The 18,130-nt window shown below is 37.3% G+C and overlaps 1 protein-coding gene across 1 annotated transcript in view; it reads left to right on the forward strand.

The window, feature by feature from the left end:
- The window catches only part of SYT16 (synaptotagmin 16), a 96,531-nt gene that overhangs the window by 49,752 nt on the left and 28,649 nt on the right, over window positions 1-18,130 (forward strand). The window contains exon 2 of the mRNA XM_069465043.1: window positions 17,343-17,555. Within this exon, the coding sequence (XP_069321144.1) occupies window positions 17,343-17,555 (213 nt within the window). The remainder of the gene's footprint in view (window positions 1-17,342; window positions 17,556-18,130) is intronic.

Below are 18,130 nucleotides of genomic sequence, written 5' to 3' on the forward strand. Positions count from 1 at the left end.
AACCTAAGTCTTTATGTATTTACACACACAGTCATTTCAGGTGCTCTTCATTTCTTTGTAAAGATCTACATTTATAGGTGGTATTTTTGTTTTTATTGTAGGACATCCTTTAACATTTCTTGTTTTGCAGGTCTGACAATGATGAATTCTTTCTGAAAAAGTCTATTTTGCCTTTGTTCATTTTTGGAAGATATTTTCTCTGGGTATAGAATTCTGTCAGTTTTTTTCTTTCAGCACTTAAAAAATATTGCTTCCTCATGAGATTTCACATTGAGAAATCAGCTGTCATCCTTATCCATGTACATAAAGTATCTTTTTCCCCTCTGGCTACTTTAAAAAAATAATAGACTGTTTTTAGTTTTAGGTTTACAGAAATAGTAAGCAGCAAGTACCAAGAGTTCCCATAAATTCTGTCTCCTCCTGCCTTATTTCCCCTACATTGTAGATTGGTGTGGTACATTTGTTACAACTGATGAACCGATGTTTTTGTAGTTGTTGTTGTAATTTTGTTTTTTTGAGACAGGATCTTGCTCTGTTGCTTGGGCTAGAGTGTAGTGGTGTCATCGTAGCTTACTGCAACCTCAAACTCCTGGGCTCAAGTAGTCCTGCTGTCTCAGCCTCCCGAGTAGCTGGGACTTACAGGCACGCACCACTATGCCAGGCTAATTTTTTTTTATTTTTTGCAAAGACAAGGTTTCACTATGTTGCTCAGGCTGGTCTCAAACTCCTGGCTTCAAGTGATCCTCCCGACTCAGCCTCCCAAAGTGCTGGGATTACAAACATGAGCTACTGTGCCGGGCCTGATGAACTGATGTTGATACATCATTATTAACTAAAGTCCATAGTTTGTTTGTATTAGTGTTTATTCTTTGTGTTTTGTTCCTGGCTACTTTTGACTGATTTTGAGGCATTTACAATGTACTCTAGTATAGTTTTCACCATTTCTCTTGAGCTTAGGCTTTGTTGAGCATCTTGAATTGGTGAGTTTATAATTTTCATGAAATACAGACAACTTTGGGCCATTATTTTTTTATTTTTTTCTGTCTCCTCTCTCCTTCAGGGTCTCCCATTACATATATATTATGCTCTCATTGCTCACTGGTGCTCTCTTCATGTTTTTTTACAGTGATTATTTTTCTCTGCATTACATTTTGGATGGTTTCTATTGCTTTGTTTTTAAGCTCACTGCATTGCCCAAATCTGCTGTCAATCTCAATCAATATATTTTATACTATTTAGATTTCATCTCTATAAACTTCATTTGAAACTTTCATCTCTTTATTTATCATCATGTTCAATCTTTCTTCTAGCTTTTTGGATATATGGAATACAGGTATATTAACTATTTTAATGTCTTTGCCTACTAATTATTCCCTCTGTAATTTCTAACTCCATTTCCATGGATTGACTTTTTCCAAAATCAAGTATTAATATTCTCTTGCTTCTCTGCATGCCTAGAAATTTTGGATTGAATTTCATACATTGTCAGTTTTACCTTGTTGCGTGTTAGGGCTGTGTGTGTATTTGAGCTTTTTTCCTGGGACGTGGTTAGTTATGTGGTGGCAATTTGATCCTCTTTCAGGTCTTGCTTTAAGCTTTGTTAAGAAGGGCTGAAATAACATTTTATCTAGGACTAATTGTTCCTCACTAATGAGGCAAAATCCTTCTGAGTAGTTTACCCAATGCCCCATTAATTATGAGGTTTCCATTCTAGCTAGTTGGAATAAGCCCTGTTCCTGTCTCTCTGTGGGCTCTGGGTACTGTTCCTTCCAGTCATTTCAAGTGGTTCTTTCCATGGCTTTGAATAGTTTCCTCACATGCATGAGGAAATCAGTATTCAGCTAAATAGTTAAATACTATGGATCTCTGGAGTTCTTTCTGTGTGTAGCTCTCCTCTTCAATACTGTTTTTGTGATCTCTCACATTCTTGACCTCCCTTGACACTTAGCTTCATCTCTTCAAATCTGGGAGACCACTAGCTTTTTTGGGGTCCCCTTCTCTGAGCTGTGGCCTGGAAATTTTCTCCAGGCAGTCAGCTTGGGCAATCATAGGACTTATCTTACTTATCTCTTATGCATCAAGAATCCCTGTCTTTTGTTGCCTAATGTTCATTATCTTGAGAACCATTGTTTATGCCCAAGTTTTTACCAGTTTCATGTGGGAGGGTAAATTTAGTACTGATTATTCCATTTTGATCAGAGGCAGAAGTCCCCTTGATGAACACTTAACAGTTTTAAAGGTTGCCTATGGTTTCTCTTGGATTTATTTATTTTTTTACATAGAAAGTCCTATTTTTGAAATTTTACTTCTTTCTTTCTAATCCATGTACTTCACCTATTTTTCTTGTCCTGTAATACTTCCAAGACCTCCAGTATGGTATTAAAAGTAAGTGATAAGAGCAAATATTCTTTTCTTAAACTGTCTCTGAGATATGCTAAAGTTTCATTCACTATCAGGTATGCTGCTTTGTACATTTTCTTTTTCAGATTGAGAAGGTTTCCTCTATTCCTAGTTCGTTAGGAGTTTTCTTTTATCAGGAATGGGTGTTGAAATTTTTAAAAAAATGATTTTTCACATCTATTGAGATGATTATATGTTTTTCATCTTTAACCTATTAATGAGATTAGTTACATTTAAGGGACCTTCCTGATATTTAAACTTCTTTGCATGTCTGTTATAAGCTCTTATTCTTGATATGTAGTTGACCCTTTAACAACATGGGTTTGAACTACATGGGTCCACATATACATGGATTTTTTTCAACCAAATGCTGATTGAAAATACAGTATTCTTGGGATTTGAAACCCACATATAGGAAGGGCTGACTTTTTGTACATGCAGGTTCTGCAGGGCCAACTGTGGGACTTGAGTATGTGGGGATTTGGGTATTAGGGTGTCCTGGATCCAATCCCCTGCATATACCAAGGGAAAATTGTGTTTGTTTTTAATACATTATAAATTTTGTTTGCTGCTGTTTAGTTTAGGATATTTGCAACTAGAATCATATTGAGATTAATCTACTGTATAAATTACATATCTTGAGTTTATACCATCCTCATAAAATGAAATGGGAAGTTTTTCCTTGTAAAACAGCTTACATAAAGCAGTAGTTACTTATTCTTTGAAGGTTGGAAAAAATCATGTAAAACCATCTGAAGGTGATGAGTCATTTTTGGAATATTTTTTCTAAATTTTATTTCTTTAGTTTGGTTATTGATCTATATGTTTTCTATTTTTCTTTTTAAAATTGTTCAAGCTTATTATTTTCCTCTTATGATTTTTAAATGTCCACTGCATCTGTAGTTCTATTCTCTGTCTCAGTCTTGTTATTGGCTTATCTTTAAATGCAGTTTTTATCTTCTCTAGTTTTTTAATGCTTTCTTAATATATTTTTATTAATATCTGCTTTTATCCTTTATATTTCTTCCTTGTGTTTTGCTTTGGTTTAAACTATTGGTTGATAACGTCTTGAGTTGGTCACTTATCATATTAATTTTTCAATCTGTTTCTTGCTTTATAATATATACATTAAATTAATCCATGAATTTCCTTTAAGTACCACTTTAACCATATCCCACAAGTGTAAGATATGTCATGTGTTCATTATTTTTCAGTTATAAATATTTTATCATTCCAATTATGGTTTCTTCTTTGACCCATCAATTATTTAAAAAATGTGGTTTCTGGTTTCCAAAAGCATTTTTATAATTTTTAAAGAGTCTTTTGTTTCATTTCTAATGGTACTGAAATTAGAATATGTTCTAATTATATTTTTAAAGCTTCTTTTGTGGCCTAATACATGGTTAATTTTTGTAAATCTTCCACATATACTTGAAATTACTGTGTATTGTTTGATTGTTTTTCCATCCCTCTTCATGCTAGTTTAGTCCCTCTTGTGTATTGTCTTCTGTGTGTTTTGGGGTATTATAGACTCAATGTTTACATTCCCCCCAAACTTGTTATAACCCTAATCCTGATGTGTTGATATTTAGAAGTGGGGTCTTGGGAAATAATTAGGTCATGGAGGTAGAGCTCTCATGAATGGGATTAGTGTCTTTGTAAGAAAAGGCAAAAGAGCTAGTGAACTCTCTTTCTGCCATGCAAGTATAAATAAGAAGTCAGCAGTCTGCAGCCCAGGAGAGAGCCCTCACCAGAACCTGACAATGCTAGTACCCTGATTTTTGACTTCCAGCCTCCAGAACTGTAGGAAATAAAGTTCTGTTGTTTATAAAGTACCTAGTCTATGGTACTTTGATGTAACAGCATGGTACTGAGAAGTGGGTTGCTGCTGTAATAAATACCTAAAACTGTGAAAGCAGCTTTGGAGCTGGATAATGGGTAGAGGCTGGAAGAATTTTGAAGTACATGGTAGAAGCAGCCAAGATTGTTGTGAAGGAACTTTTAAAGATGATTCTGACAGATGCTCAGAAAGAAAAGAAGAGATCTATAGAGAAAACATCCATCTTCTTAGAGAATTAATAAGTAATCATGTACAGATTGTTGGTAGAAAAGTAAAATCCATTCTGATGAGCTCTCAGATGGAAATAAGGAAGATGTTATTGGACAGTAGAAAAAAGGTGATCTTTTTCTCAAGGACATCAGTCAGTCTTTTCCTGCCCTTGGACTGGAACTTACACCACTGGCTCCCTGGTTCTTAGGTCTTCGGTGTCAGCTTGGAACTACACTGCTGGCTCTCTTGGGTATCCAGCTTGCTGACTGCAGATCTTGGGACTTCTCAGCTTCCATACTTACATAAGCTAATTCCTTATAATAAATTTCTTTCCATATATGTGTATATCCCATTGGTTCTGTTTCTCTGGAGAACCCTAATATGGTATTGTACTAATTCTTAAGTTCCTCTGTTCATTCACTATTGAAGCATTTGCTTTATTGCTAATAGTATATTAAACACTAAGGGTGCAGACTAGAGAAGTATGAATTAAGACTACAAATTCCTTAAAGATGTTAGGGAAATCACAACTACATAAACCCATTTGGAAAATGTAAGTAAGGAAAATAATAGACAGGAAACTCTGCATGGCAGTTAAGGAAATGGATGGGACAAGGGATACTATTACACCAACAGCAATTTCTAATTCAATGGTGCCAGACCTGTTTAGGTGGTTGAATGTCTAAAAATGGAGGTGCTTTTTGTGGGACCCCATGAAATTTTAATGTATTTATTTTCATCATGAATCAGGAACCATTTTGCCAGTGGAAAATATGACAAGATTACAGAAACCATATAATAGTCACAGCCATGAATATGCATGTCCGTGACAAAACAAGCTGAAGAAAAAAGCATGATTAGCTATTTCCAAGATTCTTTGTTAATATTCACTGGTTTTATTACCTGCCTGTTCTTGTCAGCATGTATATGATAACAGGCATCCAAGGCATAAAAACATTATGGGGAAAACTGGATATTTAGAAAGCCCTTTCCGTTAAATTTCTGCAAATGGAGAAAAGTTATTCATTAGTAGGTTTTATCAGGGACATCATTTGGGGGCTGCTATTCTGTGTATGCACACTACCACTGAATATCTGATATAGGGACTGTATGACTTTTGGGGGAAATATGGCTTTTATTTTTCTTCTAAATAAGCTATTACTTAAGTGAGTCTTTTCTTAATATTCAGTCTATTTCTTTTCAGTTGTTATGATATATTTGGATATATTTACTAGAGATTTGGTGCTGAGGAGACTTTGAAATTGCCTAATAGAAATCATCACTGTAGTTTGATCTGGCTCTTTTACAAGATAAAACAGTAACTTTGGAAATTGCCTTGAAGGTAATTTACAGCATGGGCTGGGAAAACTAGTGAATGAACTGAACAGCTAGAAAGTCAGAAACTCAGAACACTTGCAAATCAAAAGAGCTGTCCATTATCTTTCTCAGCCTTGGTTACACATCCCAGGCCCTTCATTTTAATATCCATGGCAATGGGATTTAAAAAAAAAATCTTCCTAATCAGAGCATTTGCAAATTAAAATGTTGACTCACATTTGCTTGCAAGGATTCATTGGAGTGATAGAGAAATATTGGAGGTTGGGGGAAAAAAGCAAGAACAACCATTCTGGTTTTGTGTTTTCTCTGCCTGTGTGGAAATTTAACTATCAGGTCACCTCAGTTCTCAGCAGAGTAAATTATAGTCTTGGCCATTAATTTGTATGTAAATTCCACCATAGTAGGAAAACAACATAACACTTGGGTCCTATCAAGAAATTCCCTTGTACGAAGCATACAAATTAGAGAGCAGAGCTTAGAAGAGTAGGGGAGGCTGACAGTTCAGTGCTTGCTCTTGTCCAGGTGAGTCTTGTTGCAGTGATGAAACAGCTTAAAGTCATTGTCACAGTCAAATATTCAGAAAGCATTGGTACATGAGAGAGTCCTGGTAGTGAGAAATGAGGGCCCAGTGAATCTGAGTACAGCTGTGGATCTGTTCAGAATACTACCTGTGGTCTAGGTTTTTGTGATCCCCGCAGTCAGAACCAATCACCCCACCCCTCAATACTTTCATGATGCCTCTTATCTGGGATGAGTTTGGCCTGGTGGGGAAGGGAAATAAGCTTCAGAGAGGCTAGAGGAGGCCTTGATAAATGGCTGATCCCTTAGGTGTATAATCAGCAACACATATTCCTGTCCAGAGATGCAAGGTTGACTTGGGGCTGTTTTCTTGGAGCAAACAACTTTTTCCCAAGGGCATAGATATGGTGGGCTGAATATGACAATAGGAGGGCCCAGGATGTGGCAGCATTGTCTGTATTAGTCAGGTTTGACTTCAGTTAGTGGCTGTGGGGTCCAATAACTAGAGACACGGGGGTGAGGTCACATAAGAGCTAAACTGTGGGCTGGGTTTCAAGGCTGATCTAGAAACTCAGAATAGAAATTGGAAAGCCAGAAGAACTTCCCGGGTAGATACAGTGGGGATTACAGAAATGCTCCATTTGGTGGGTACTTGAGCCCTTGAACTTCTTTCCTAGGTTTAGAGCAGGAAGACAAATTCTAGACCTAATTGGCTTATAGATTTGAGCCTTCTCAACTGCACAGAAATGGCCCCACGTTGGAAATATTTGAGTCAGGAAGGGGAGGTCCTTGGTGCCTTGCAGCAGGGGAGAGGTATGGCTGCTATGAGATAGAGCTTTACTTCAATCCAATCCACTTTTTAAAAACTTTGTTGAGACACAATTGAAACACAAGAAACTGCACACACTTAAAAGTGTATAATTTGATGAATTTTGACATACTTGTGAAACAATCACCACTATCAAGAAAACAAACATTTACATCACTCCAAAAATTTTCTTATGTCTCTTTGTAATCCATCCCTCTCTCTAACCCCATCCTAGGTAACCACTGATCTGTTTTCTATCACTATATATTATTTTTAATTTTCTAGCATATTATATACATGCAGTTATGTCATTGTATCGATATACCATAATTGGTATATCAATTGTTTATCTATTTACGTGTTGCAAGAAGCAACTTTGGGTTGCTTCCAGATTTTGACTATTACAAATAAAGTTTCTGTGAATATTTGTGTAAAAGTCTTTGTGAGGACGTGTGTTTTTGTTTCTCTTGGGAAAATTTCTAGGGCGGCTGGGTTATATGGTCGAATATATGTTTACATTTTTAAGAAACTGCCAAATAGTGTCTGAAAGTACCATTTTACACTTTCACCAGGAGTGTGTGAGGGCTCCAGGTGCTTTACTTTCTTTGATATGTTCAGTTTTTAAAAATTGTATTGCTATCTCATTGTGGTTTTAGTTGTATTATCCTGACGATTACTCATGTTGAGCATCTTTCATTTGTTTATAAGCCATTTGTACTATTAGTTTGTGAAGTGTCTGTTTGGAATTTTTTTATTGGGTTGTTTGTAGTGAGTTATGTTATTATAGAGTTGTAAAAGATCTTTATGTAGTCTGGATAGAAGTTCTTTATCTGACGTGTGCATTTTCCTTCAGTCTTTGGCTTGCATTTTCATTTCTTAATGATACCATGAAGCAAAAGTTTTTAATTTGATGCAGTCCAACTTCTCAACTTTTTTTCTGGTATGGCTCATGCTTTTATCTATCCTAAGGTAGCAAAAATTTTTCCTATGTTTTTTTCCCCAGGAGTTTTAGAATTTAAGGTTTTACTCTTCCTGAAAATATGAATATAGACTGTAAAAGGGGGAAAAAAGGTTTTACAGTTCAATTTATGATTAATTTATTCATCTACACACATAGAATATGAGATAAGGATTGATGATGCTTTTTTCCATATAGATACCTATATGTTCAAGCATCATGTTTTAAAAAGACTTTAATTTCCTCCATTGAATTACTTTGGCAGTGTTGTGAAAATAATTGACTATACTTGTGTGGGGCTATTTTTGGACTCTCCATTCTGTTTCATTGATTTATTGGGCTATCCTTTTGCCAATAGCAAATTGTCTTGATTTAATGTTGCTATGTATTAAGTCTTGAAATCAGGTAGGTTGGTCTTCCCACTTTGTTCTTTTCAAAAATCAGTTTGACTATTCTAGGTCCTTTATTTTTTTCTTATACATTTTAAAGTCTTTTTGTCAAATTTCACAGAAATGATCTGTTTGGACTTTGGTCTGGAGTGCATTAAATTAATTTGGGGAAATTAACATCTTAATGATACTGAGCTTTTCTATTTTCTCTTAGTAATATTGTATTGCTTTTAGTGTGGGAGTTTTGAATGCCTTCTGTTAAATTTATTTCTATTGGTGCATTTTGATGATCTTCTAAATAGAATTTTTAAAAGTTTCATTTTTAATTTGTTGTTAGAATATAGAAATGGAATTGATTTTTACATAATGACTTTGCTAAACTCACTAAGTAGTTCTCATAGTTGACATTAGCTATATGGTTTTAGCGGATCCCTATCCCCTTTTTTTACAGATTGAGGAAAGTTGCTAGTATGTTGAGATTTTTGTTTGTTTGTTTGTTTTTTATCAGAAATTGACATTAAATTCTGTCAGCAACTTTTTCTGTAAGTGTTGAGATGATTATTTGGTTTTTCTTTTTAATTGTGTTAATTTTAGTATCTTAAACCAACCTTGCATTTCTAGGATAAGCCTTATGTGGTTATAATGTATCATCCTTTTAATACACTACTGGATTTCATTTTTTAATATTTGGCTAAGGATTTTTTATAACTACAATCATAAGGGATATTGAAATATACTTTTTATATTTTTCTAAACTTGTAATGTCTTTATCAAAGGTGTTTGTATTAGGATTATGCTGGCCTCATAAAATGAGTTGAGAAGTGTTCTCTCTTCCCTACTTTCTGTAAAAGTTGTGTAAAGATTAATGTTATTTGATATTTATAGAACTCTGCATCCAATAACTGCAGAACACTCTTTTCAAGTACACATCGTCATGTACAAGCTACAGAGATAATAACAGATGTAATATTGCATTGTGGAGTTGAAAAGTGTGAAGTGAAATATGAGGTAACAGTAACCCAAAGGAGAGGGGAGGTAAATCATTTATACTGTCGTAATGTGTAAGTCAGTCTAAAGTGGTATAATGTGATAGAATGCAAAGTATAAGTGCTGTGAAGTAGTACAATACTAACTCGAAATAGACTGTGATAAACTGAGGACGTAAATGTAATCTCTAGACCAACCACTGACAAAAGAAAATGCAAATATGTATAGCTAAAAATTTAGTAGTGGAATTAAAAATGAATTCTAAGAAAATAGGTGATTCACACATACCTAAATCAGTAGGAAAAACTGAAGATGAAAAGACAGATGGAACAACTTGAAAACAAGCAAAAGAACAATGACATACCTAAACCCAATAATGTTCAGACATTAAATGCAAATGAAATAAATATCCCATTTGAAAGTGAAAATTGTTAAACTGAATAAAAAAGCAAACCCCAAGTATATGGTGGCTATAAGAAGCATAGTTTAAATATAAACACACAGACAGATTGGAAGTAATAAAAGGATTATAGAATATAAGTTATACAAACTTACATTCTAAGCATAAAGAATCTAGTGCAGTTATATTAATACTAGGCAAAGTTAACTTCAAGACAAGGAATATTGTGAGAAATAAAGAAGTACGTTTTATAATAAAGTGGTCAATTCATCAAGAAGACTAAAAAAATTATAAATGTGTATGCACCTATTAGCATTACTTCAAAATACATGAAGGCAAAGTAATAAAGGAGAAACAAAATTCAAAATAAAAGAGCTGTTAACACCCCCTTGTCAGTAGCTGCTAGAGCAACTAAAAAAAACTAGTAGGTGTAAGCGAGTGTGTGTGTGTGTGTGTGTGTATTTGTGTTCTCTTCTTTCAAAAAGTGGATCCCCTCCAGTTTCTGACTACTCTTTCTCACTCTCCATACCTTCAAATAGTTGGTTTACAATTTTTTTCTTGTGAATTTATAATTTTTATTTGTAGAAGGGTTAGTTTGAATCACTCTGCAATTATCAGAACTGAAATTCTCAATATTGTAACTTATTTATTTCCAATACTGTAATACTCTGTATGTCACTAATTTAAGGAAAGATTTTCTATTTGACTCACTCCTATTTTACTATTACAAGTGCCATCTCTTTGTTCATATATAAAATGGAGTTGTCAAAACATCTCATACAAGGTTTGGGGTGGCAAAACAGGTGTTCGCAGGAGAACCAAATGCTGATCCTTTCTCTGCCACTGACTAGCTATTTGACTATAGGTCTCTTAAGTAGTCTTGGCTTTAGTTTCTGCTCTGTAGATTGAGGGAGTTGGGTTATATCAATGTTTTCAAACTTCTTTAAAGTGTCAGACTCCTGCATTTCTCCCAGTATGATTTCATAAAAATATAAACCATATTAAAGCAAAATAGCCCTGACTGTAGACGGTGCAGAGCATCCACCCACAGTGGCGTTGAAGCTCCTTTGGGGAACCCTACACCTCTATAGGGCATAGTCTGAACAAAAATCAAGACTGGACGATTATAAAAATCTTTTCCTAACCTGTGTGAGTCCAAGAATGGCTAAATTGTGCTTTTAGAAATGTGGCCATTTTCCCTAGGATCTGACTTGGACATTTGTCACCTTTGACCTCCTGCTTTTTCAGTTTAACCAAATTCTTACCCTTATTTCTACACTTATCCAGCCACCACAGGCAGAGATTTGCTGTGGGTATTTGAGAGATCTCATTTCTGAGGCATTTCCTGTAGTTGTAGTTGAAAGCTGCACCCGGGTACTGCACCACTGAGCACAACTCACCCCCACCTGTCTCCTTCCCGTCTATAAGATGCGAACGATACTTACCTCCGCCTGATTGCTCCTATGTGGGTGGGAAGGAATTAATAAGCTCAGAGCTTCACCGATCATTTATAATATTTTTCTCCATCTGTAAAATAGCAGCAGACAGGCTCAAGAAATCCTCCCGTTGCCTCACCAGTTGGTAGTTTTGTAGCTTAAAAGAAACTACAAGATGAGCAGGTGTTATCCACTGCCCACTTCCAGGCAGTGTTGTTAACTCCTACAGAGCACTCCACCTCCCTGCTTGGGAAGAATCGTAAGGTAAGGTGGGAAATACTACTCACACTATCGGCTTAATCTTCTCCTGTCCACCCTTGTTTTTTCCAACCTTCCCCTACAATAACCCTGATGGGAAGTTCTCAAGCACAGGCTTTCCTTTGCTGTAAATGCCAGGCTGCACCCAAGGGTTTCCACACAGGGCAATGACGTGATGGGGGATGATAATAATAATAGTTAAACAGTTTTTGGGTATATCATATGCCAGACCTGTGCTGAGTACGTTTACATGGTTTATCTCATTTAGTCCTCTCAACAATGTTAAAGATAACGAATATCGCAATGAGGACACTGAAGCTTAGTGAGATTAAGGAACTTGCTTGGATCACAAACAAAATAGCAGATGGAAGATCCCAGGTTTAAACTCTGGCAGCTCGACTCCACTTTCTCCTCTCTTAACCGCTGTAGCCTTGACTGATGCTACATCCAACAGCTTCTGTCACACTGAGGCTGTCCTTCCTGTCTAGTTGGAAGATGAAGATGGAATTTGCTCCGTCCCTTCTTAAACTAGAAAAAAGTTGGTTAAAAATTAGAGAGAGGGTCGCTCTGGTTCCATTGCAGTAGGGCCTCCGTATCAATGAGCCGTTTTCTGATTCCTCTCTCTGCCTGTTGTGTGAACTCCCACAGCAGCCCCTGGACATAAAGGGATGAAGCTAGGGGGCCACATATCAGCTAGATTGCAGAAGAGTCTGATTTCTCTTTGGTGGTAAAGGTTTAGGTGGTATCTAAGATCTGTCTGAGTTCTGTGATTGAGTGAAATGAACGATCTTTCAACTTCAAGATGGATCCGCACTTATTATAATTGTGTAACTTTTTTTCTGTCATATTAGCAAGTTAATTGGATGAAGAGGTGATGATTTTAATAAAAACTTCGACTGAACTATTTCCTAGGTACATAGCTTGAAAGGGTTTTGAAGTTGGTATTTATATGGTGCTTCAGAAAAATATTATCTTATCTCTGAAATAAGTGCCACAACTTAGATGAGACCTCGTGATTTTCAAAGATTAAGTGGAATGAAATCCAGATCAGCTACTTAGTTTTTATGTAGACACATTATTAGGCAAGTAGCTGGGCTCTTTCAAACTGGTAAGAGCGAAAATTTAAATTTGAAAAAAACCGAAAAGAAACAAAAAACCACTTGGGAGAGAGTCTGGAAAATGATTTGGTAAAGCCATTGACTTGGAACACTGGAGACCTGGGATTGGTCCTGGCTTGATATGACCATGAGCAAATCACTTTACCTCTTTGTGCTGTGGTTTCTGTATGTGAAAATGATGTGCTCATGAAAAATTCTTTCCAGCCCCACGTACGAGATTTTATTTTCCTAACGGTAAAACACAGTTGCATCAATTTTGTCCAAGATTTAAGAAGCTTTTCCTTGAGGAAGCAGATGGTAGAGGGAGTATAATGGGTTATCAGTAACATGGATTTTGGAGTTTGGAGAAGACAGCCTGGGTTTGAATTTTGGTACACTGCCTTTAAACTCTTATGACTGTGGCAAGTTACTAAACTTGTTGTGCCTTAGTTTCCTCATCCATAGAATAGGGATAATAATAGCACCTATTCCATTGGTTTATTGTGAAGAGTAAATAAGTTAACATATATCAAGTTCTAGAACAATGCCTGGCATGTGATAAATGCTGTATAAGGGATTGCTTGTATTATTGTAATAGTGCCACTATTGACTTCTATTGCTGCTCAGTGGCTTTTGGGAGAGATCGCAGATTTGCTTTTTATACTGAGAATTCCCTGAGGGCCCTGGGGAGTGAGGCTTAGAATAGTATGTGCAGTTGAGTTTATAATCCCATGGGGAGCTGTCGGCCAGTTATACTGTAGCCTGCTTTTGTACGTTCACACCCACAGGACCACCTGCCCTTCTCACTGCTCTGCTCTTCTCCATTACAAAGGAAGAAGCCTCCTGGCAGGTTTCGGGGTGGAAGGAACAGAGCCCCCTCTCACTTTACTCTGAAGAACAAGCTAGATTGGGCTCTAGTTTCCTGAGGCAATGATATCTGATGATATGCATGGTGGTGATTAAGGACATAGGTGCTATGTTCAAGTTCTAGTTTTGTTCATTTCCTAAATTTGTTACCTTATGGCAAGTTACTTAACCTTTCTGTTTCCTCTCTATATAATGAGAATAGTAATAGTTCCTACTTCATCATATCACTGTGATGATTAAATGGGTTTATGCAAAGTTCCAAGGAGGTACCTGGCATACAATATATGTTTAGTATATGGGAAATGTTATAATTACTATATGATTATTATATCAAGTGAGGAGAATCTTTGCTCTGTGGTTGATCAACGACTCACTGGGAAAAAATCAAGGACCATATGCTAGCAAATTAATTAAATCTATTAATTTTATAGATGGGGAAATATGCATGCATTGACTCACTCATTTGAAACGGAATACTTATGACTACTTAATTTTTAACTGATCTAAAAATATAAATTAGAATGAAATATCAGAATTGGAAAGAGCTCCAGTGGGTTTCTAATCCAACGAACCCTCCTGTGTATGTATCCCCCTGACTACCTCCAAGGTGCTTAGCTGGTCCTATTTTCTAAAGGTGGGGGGAGTTGAAATTTGTTCCCATTGTCTCTGGGTCTCTCACACATGCGATGGTCCATACTGTACCAGAGTGCTGTGCCCAACACATGGAGGCATGAAGAAACTGCTCATTGTGGTGGTTTTCTGATGGGACGGTATTTGTGCAGCTTATTGGAGTATTAATGAGAAATCTAGTCTCTTCTGACACTTAGGTTTTCAGCTCCTACCACAGTGCTGGATATAGCCAATAGAACTGAGTGAGATGACAAAGATGTGCTCTTATTTTCTCAGACTAACTGTTCCATAAAAGATCAGTGAGAAACATATTGAATATTGATGCCTGTCAGGAAGGAAGTTTGGAGTTGAAGAATTTTAGAGCTAGAAAAGAGTCAGGAAATAATCTAGACCTTTAAAATGATCCAAAAGCCAGGAAACAGTGCCAGAGGGGTTAAAAGACTTGGCCACAGGAGCTCAGCTGGTTAATGTGAATATACAGAGTAAGAGTTCTTTCCACCACCCCTCTCTGATTCTCTGACGTAGTGATTAGAAACGTGGGCTCCAGAGACAGGCTGCTTTGATTTAAATCTTGGTTCTACCCCTTATTGGCAAAATGGTCTTCAGCCAGTTGTGTGCTTCTCTCTGCCTCAATTTTCTTACTTGGAAAATGGAAATAATCATAGAAGTTTTGGGTATAAGGCACCTAGGACAGTGCCTAACAGATAGCGTGCTCAGTAAGTGTGTGTTATTATTATTACTAGTCTTCCAAAGAACTGCAGGAATGTGAGCTCTTAACCAAGCCTGAGAATAAATGTTTTGACCAGGCTGGTGTTTAGAAATATTTTCTCTCACTTGAAATATGGCTTTTTACTTCTTCTTAGCTTCTGATTCAGAAGTGATCTTCAGGACCCATCTGTGAACGAGCAACCATATTCTTCTCTGGAATCACTATGTGACTTTTGGACAGATGGAGGAAGTGATTTAAAAATTATTCTTCATTATTTATAGTTTCCAATTCACATTCAGCAAATATTTACGGAGTAGTCTGGCACAGAGACAGGGCCCAGTGCAAAGGTGGGCAGTCTGAGTTACCCTTACCCTTGTGGTGTGTGCAGGTTGGGTGGGACGATTGGCAATCAGGCAGATAAACGCCACCACATCGTGGGCTGGAGCACTGATAAGGGAGAAAAGAGAACTATTTTACAGCACATGGAAGGAGCCCTTAACCTGATTTAAAGGATCAAGGAAGGACTTTATGGAAGAAGAGATGTCTAGGCTGAGACCTCAATGATGAGTTAGGCTCTTGACTAGTCTATAGGGGCTGGAGAATAGTATTCCAAACACAGGGAACATTGTGTGTGTGTGTGTGTGTGTGTGTGTGTGTGAGAGAGAGAGAGAGAGAGAGAGAAGAGAGAAAGAGAGAGAGAGAGAGAGACTCAGGCTTGGGAGAACACTGGGTTTTCACCAATTCAACACTTTAAAAGAATTCATTAAGCATCTACTGTGCAATACGTATTGTTTCACATAACAGGGAGACTGTCAGTTAATAAAATAGACAATATCTTTATTTTCATGGAAGTCACAGGAGAGAATAGAGAAATGAAGATTGGTGTTATGAAGAAAGCTACTTAGGGGAGGATGATCAGGGAAGCCTTTAGGATGAGGTAACAGTCAAACAGACCTGAGTGATATGAAGGAACCAGCCATGAAGACATTGGGGGAGACAAGAGGAACAAGCAAGATGAAGAGGTGAAATGCAGGAACAATCCCAGCATGTTGGAGAAACTGAAAGAGGGCCAGTGTGCTGGTGTGTGGAGGCCTTGGGGAAAATATCTGAATAATTCAAAGGGTGTTCCATTATGATGGCAATTATCAAAAAGACAAAGATAACACACGTTAGCAAGAGTGTAGGGAAAAGGAACCCCTAGAACACTGTTGGTAGGAATGTAGATTGGTGCAGCCATTATGGAAAACACTGTGAAGGTTCCTAAGGAAAGTAACACTAGAACTACCACATGATCCAGCAGTCCTTCTTCTAAAGGGGATGAAATCACCACCTCATAAAGATATTTGCACGCCATTGAAGCTTTATTCACAATAGCCAAGATATGGAAACAACCTAATTGTCTGTCAATGGGCCAATGGATAAAGAAATGTGGTATATAAATATACAATGGAATATCATTCAGCCTTAGAAAAGTAGCAGATGCTGCCATTTGCCCCAACATGGATGGACCTGGAGTACGTCATGCTTAGTGAAATAAGCCAGACACAGAAGAAACATAGTGTATGATCTTAACTTATATGTGGAATCTAAAAAAAAAGAAAAGATCAAATATACAGAAACAAAAAGTGTCAAGTTTGAGCAGGAGGCAGAAATAGGGAAATGTATGTCAAAGAATACAAAGTAGTGGATATGTAGGATAAACAGGCCTAGATGTCTAATCTGAGGACGGCAGTTAATAAAATTGTATTCTATTAGGGACTTTTGTTGAGTAAGTAGATTTCAGGTGCTCTTGTCACACAAGAAAAGTGACTATGTGAGATGATAGATGTGTTAATTTGCTTCTCTGTAGTAGCTATTTTATTCTTTATGTGGATCCCATGACATCATACTGTAAACCAATAATTCCAAGGGTGTTTGGGTTGGGTTGTTGATGCTGAGAAAGACTCAGAAAATTTCTAGTATAAACTAGTTAAAACACACAGAATGAGTCTCTTTTCAAACCCAGAAAGTTTCTGGAAAATCTTAGTTGCAAATTTCTCTTCTCTAAAGTGGGGCTTGGCTCTGTGTGTTTTAATAAATGAGGTGTGAGGAGGAGCATATATCCCATCATCATTGCCTAGAACTGCACATAAGGCAGCTGTGCTGATACACATTGTGGTCCCAGTTGTGAGCACATTTGAGCAGCAAAACAGATCAGCTGGGCTGCCTGGCTCGACACGAGGGCTCATTATGTTGATTATGGGTGTCCCAGTGATTTCTCCTGGGTTCTAGCCATATACTGTATTTCTAATTACCTTCGTGAGCTTTCTTTTCCTGTTTCATCCCTTCGGACTCCCATTTGTGTTTCAAAAGTGCTTTAAATTTTTTCTATCCAGTTTGAGTGTGCTTCGATCCAAACTAATTGTCCATGTTCTTCTCTTCTGTTGTCCCGGACTGTCTATCGGTATTGGAGCACATGGGCCACACGGGAGACTCATGGCTCTTGTTTGCTCCCAGTTAACAGCTTTGGGGATGATGAAGAGCTATCCACGTCTTCTGACAGCGATGAGGAGGTGATCAAACAATTTGAGATTTCCGTGTCCCGGTCCCAGAGTTTCCGTTCAGGAGCATCTGAGCAAGGAAAGCAGACCGGATTGGAGCAGAAACTGAAATTCAGCCGTTTGCTGTCTACCTGTGAAGAAGACAGCACGGAAGTATCTGCCTGTGAAGGTATTCTTTGCACAACACCCTTTCTTTGTCTAGAGGCACTGCACCACTGCACTCCGCTTCTGTGAGTCCAGAGAGGAAAGAATGAGACAGGAGGCAGCAGCTGGGATGGGGCAAAGGGGCTGCTTTAACACCCCCAGGGGGGCTGTCGTGCAGGAGGTTGGGAGAGGGAATGGATTGAAAGCGGGCAATTCCTGACCCTGGTCTGTGGGACCCCTGCCTTCCGTGTACGTCATTGCTCTGAACATTTGAACACTAATGACTAGAACAGGATTTATTGAGCTTTGTAAAATCTTGTTCCCTTTTGATAAATTCAAAAATTTCACATGCCTGTCTACTGACACTGAGATTTTGTGCCCTTTCTTCCATTTGGAATCCTACAGAGTTAATTTTCCATATACCTGTATAACTCAGAAGATATTTTGAAGCATTTCTTCTACTTACTTTATATTATTAAAGCAATAGGTACTTTTTACCTTCCAAATAAAAATATGTAGTATAATAATAATGAGTAACTTTTTTCAAATAACATACTCCCCTGCATCCTTGCTCTCAGGCCCTGCAGTATCTGACAGACC

Source organism: Eulemur rufifrons, chromosome 2 (genome assembly GCF_041146395.1).
Source record: "Eulemur rufifrons isolate Redbay chromosome 2, OSU_ERuf_1, whole genome shotgun sequence".
Lineage (NCBI taxonomy): Eukaryota > Metazoa > Chordata > Mammalia > Primates > Lemuridae > Eulemur > Eulemur rufifrons.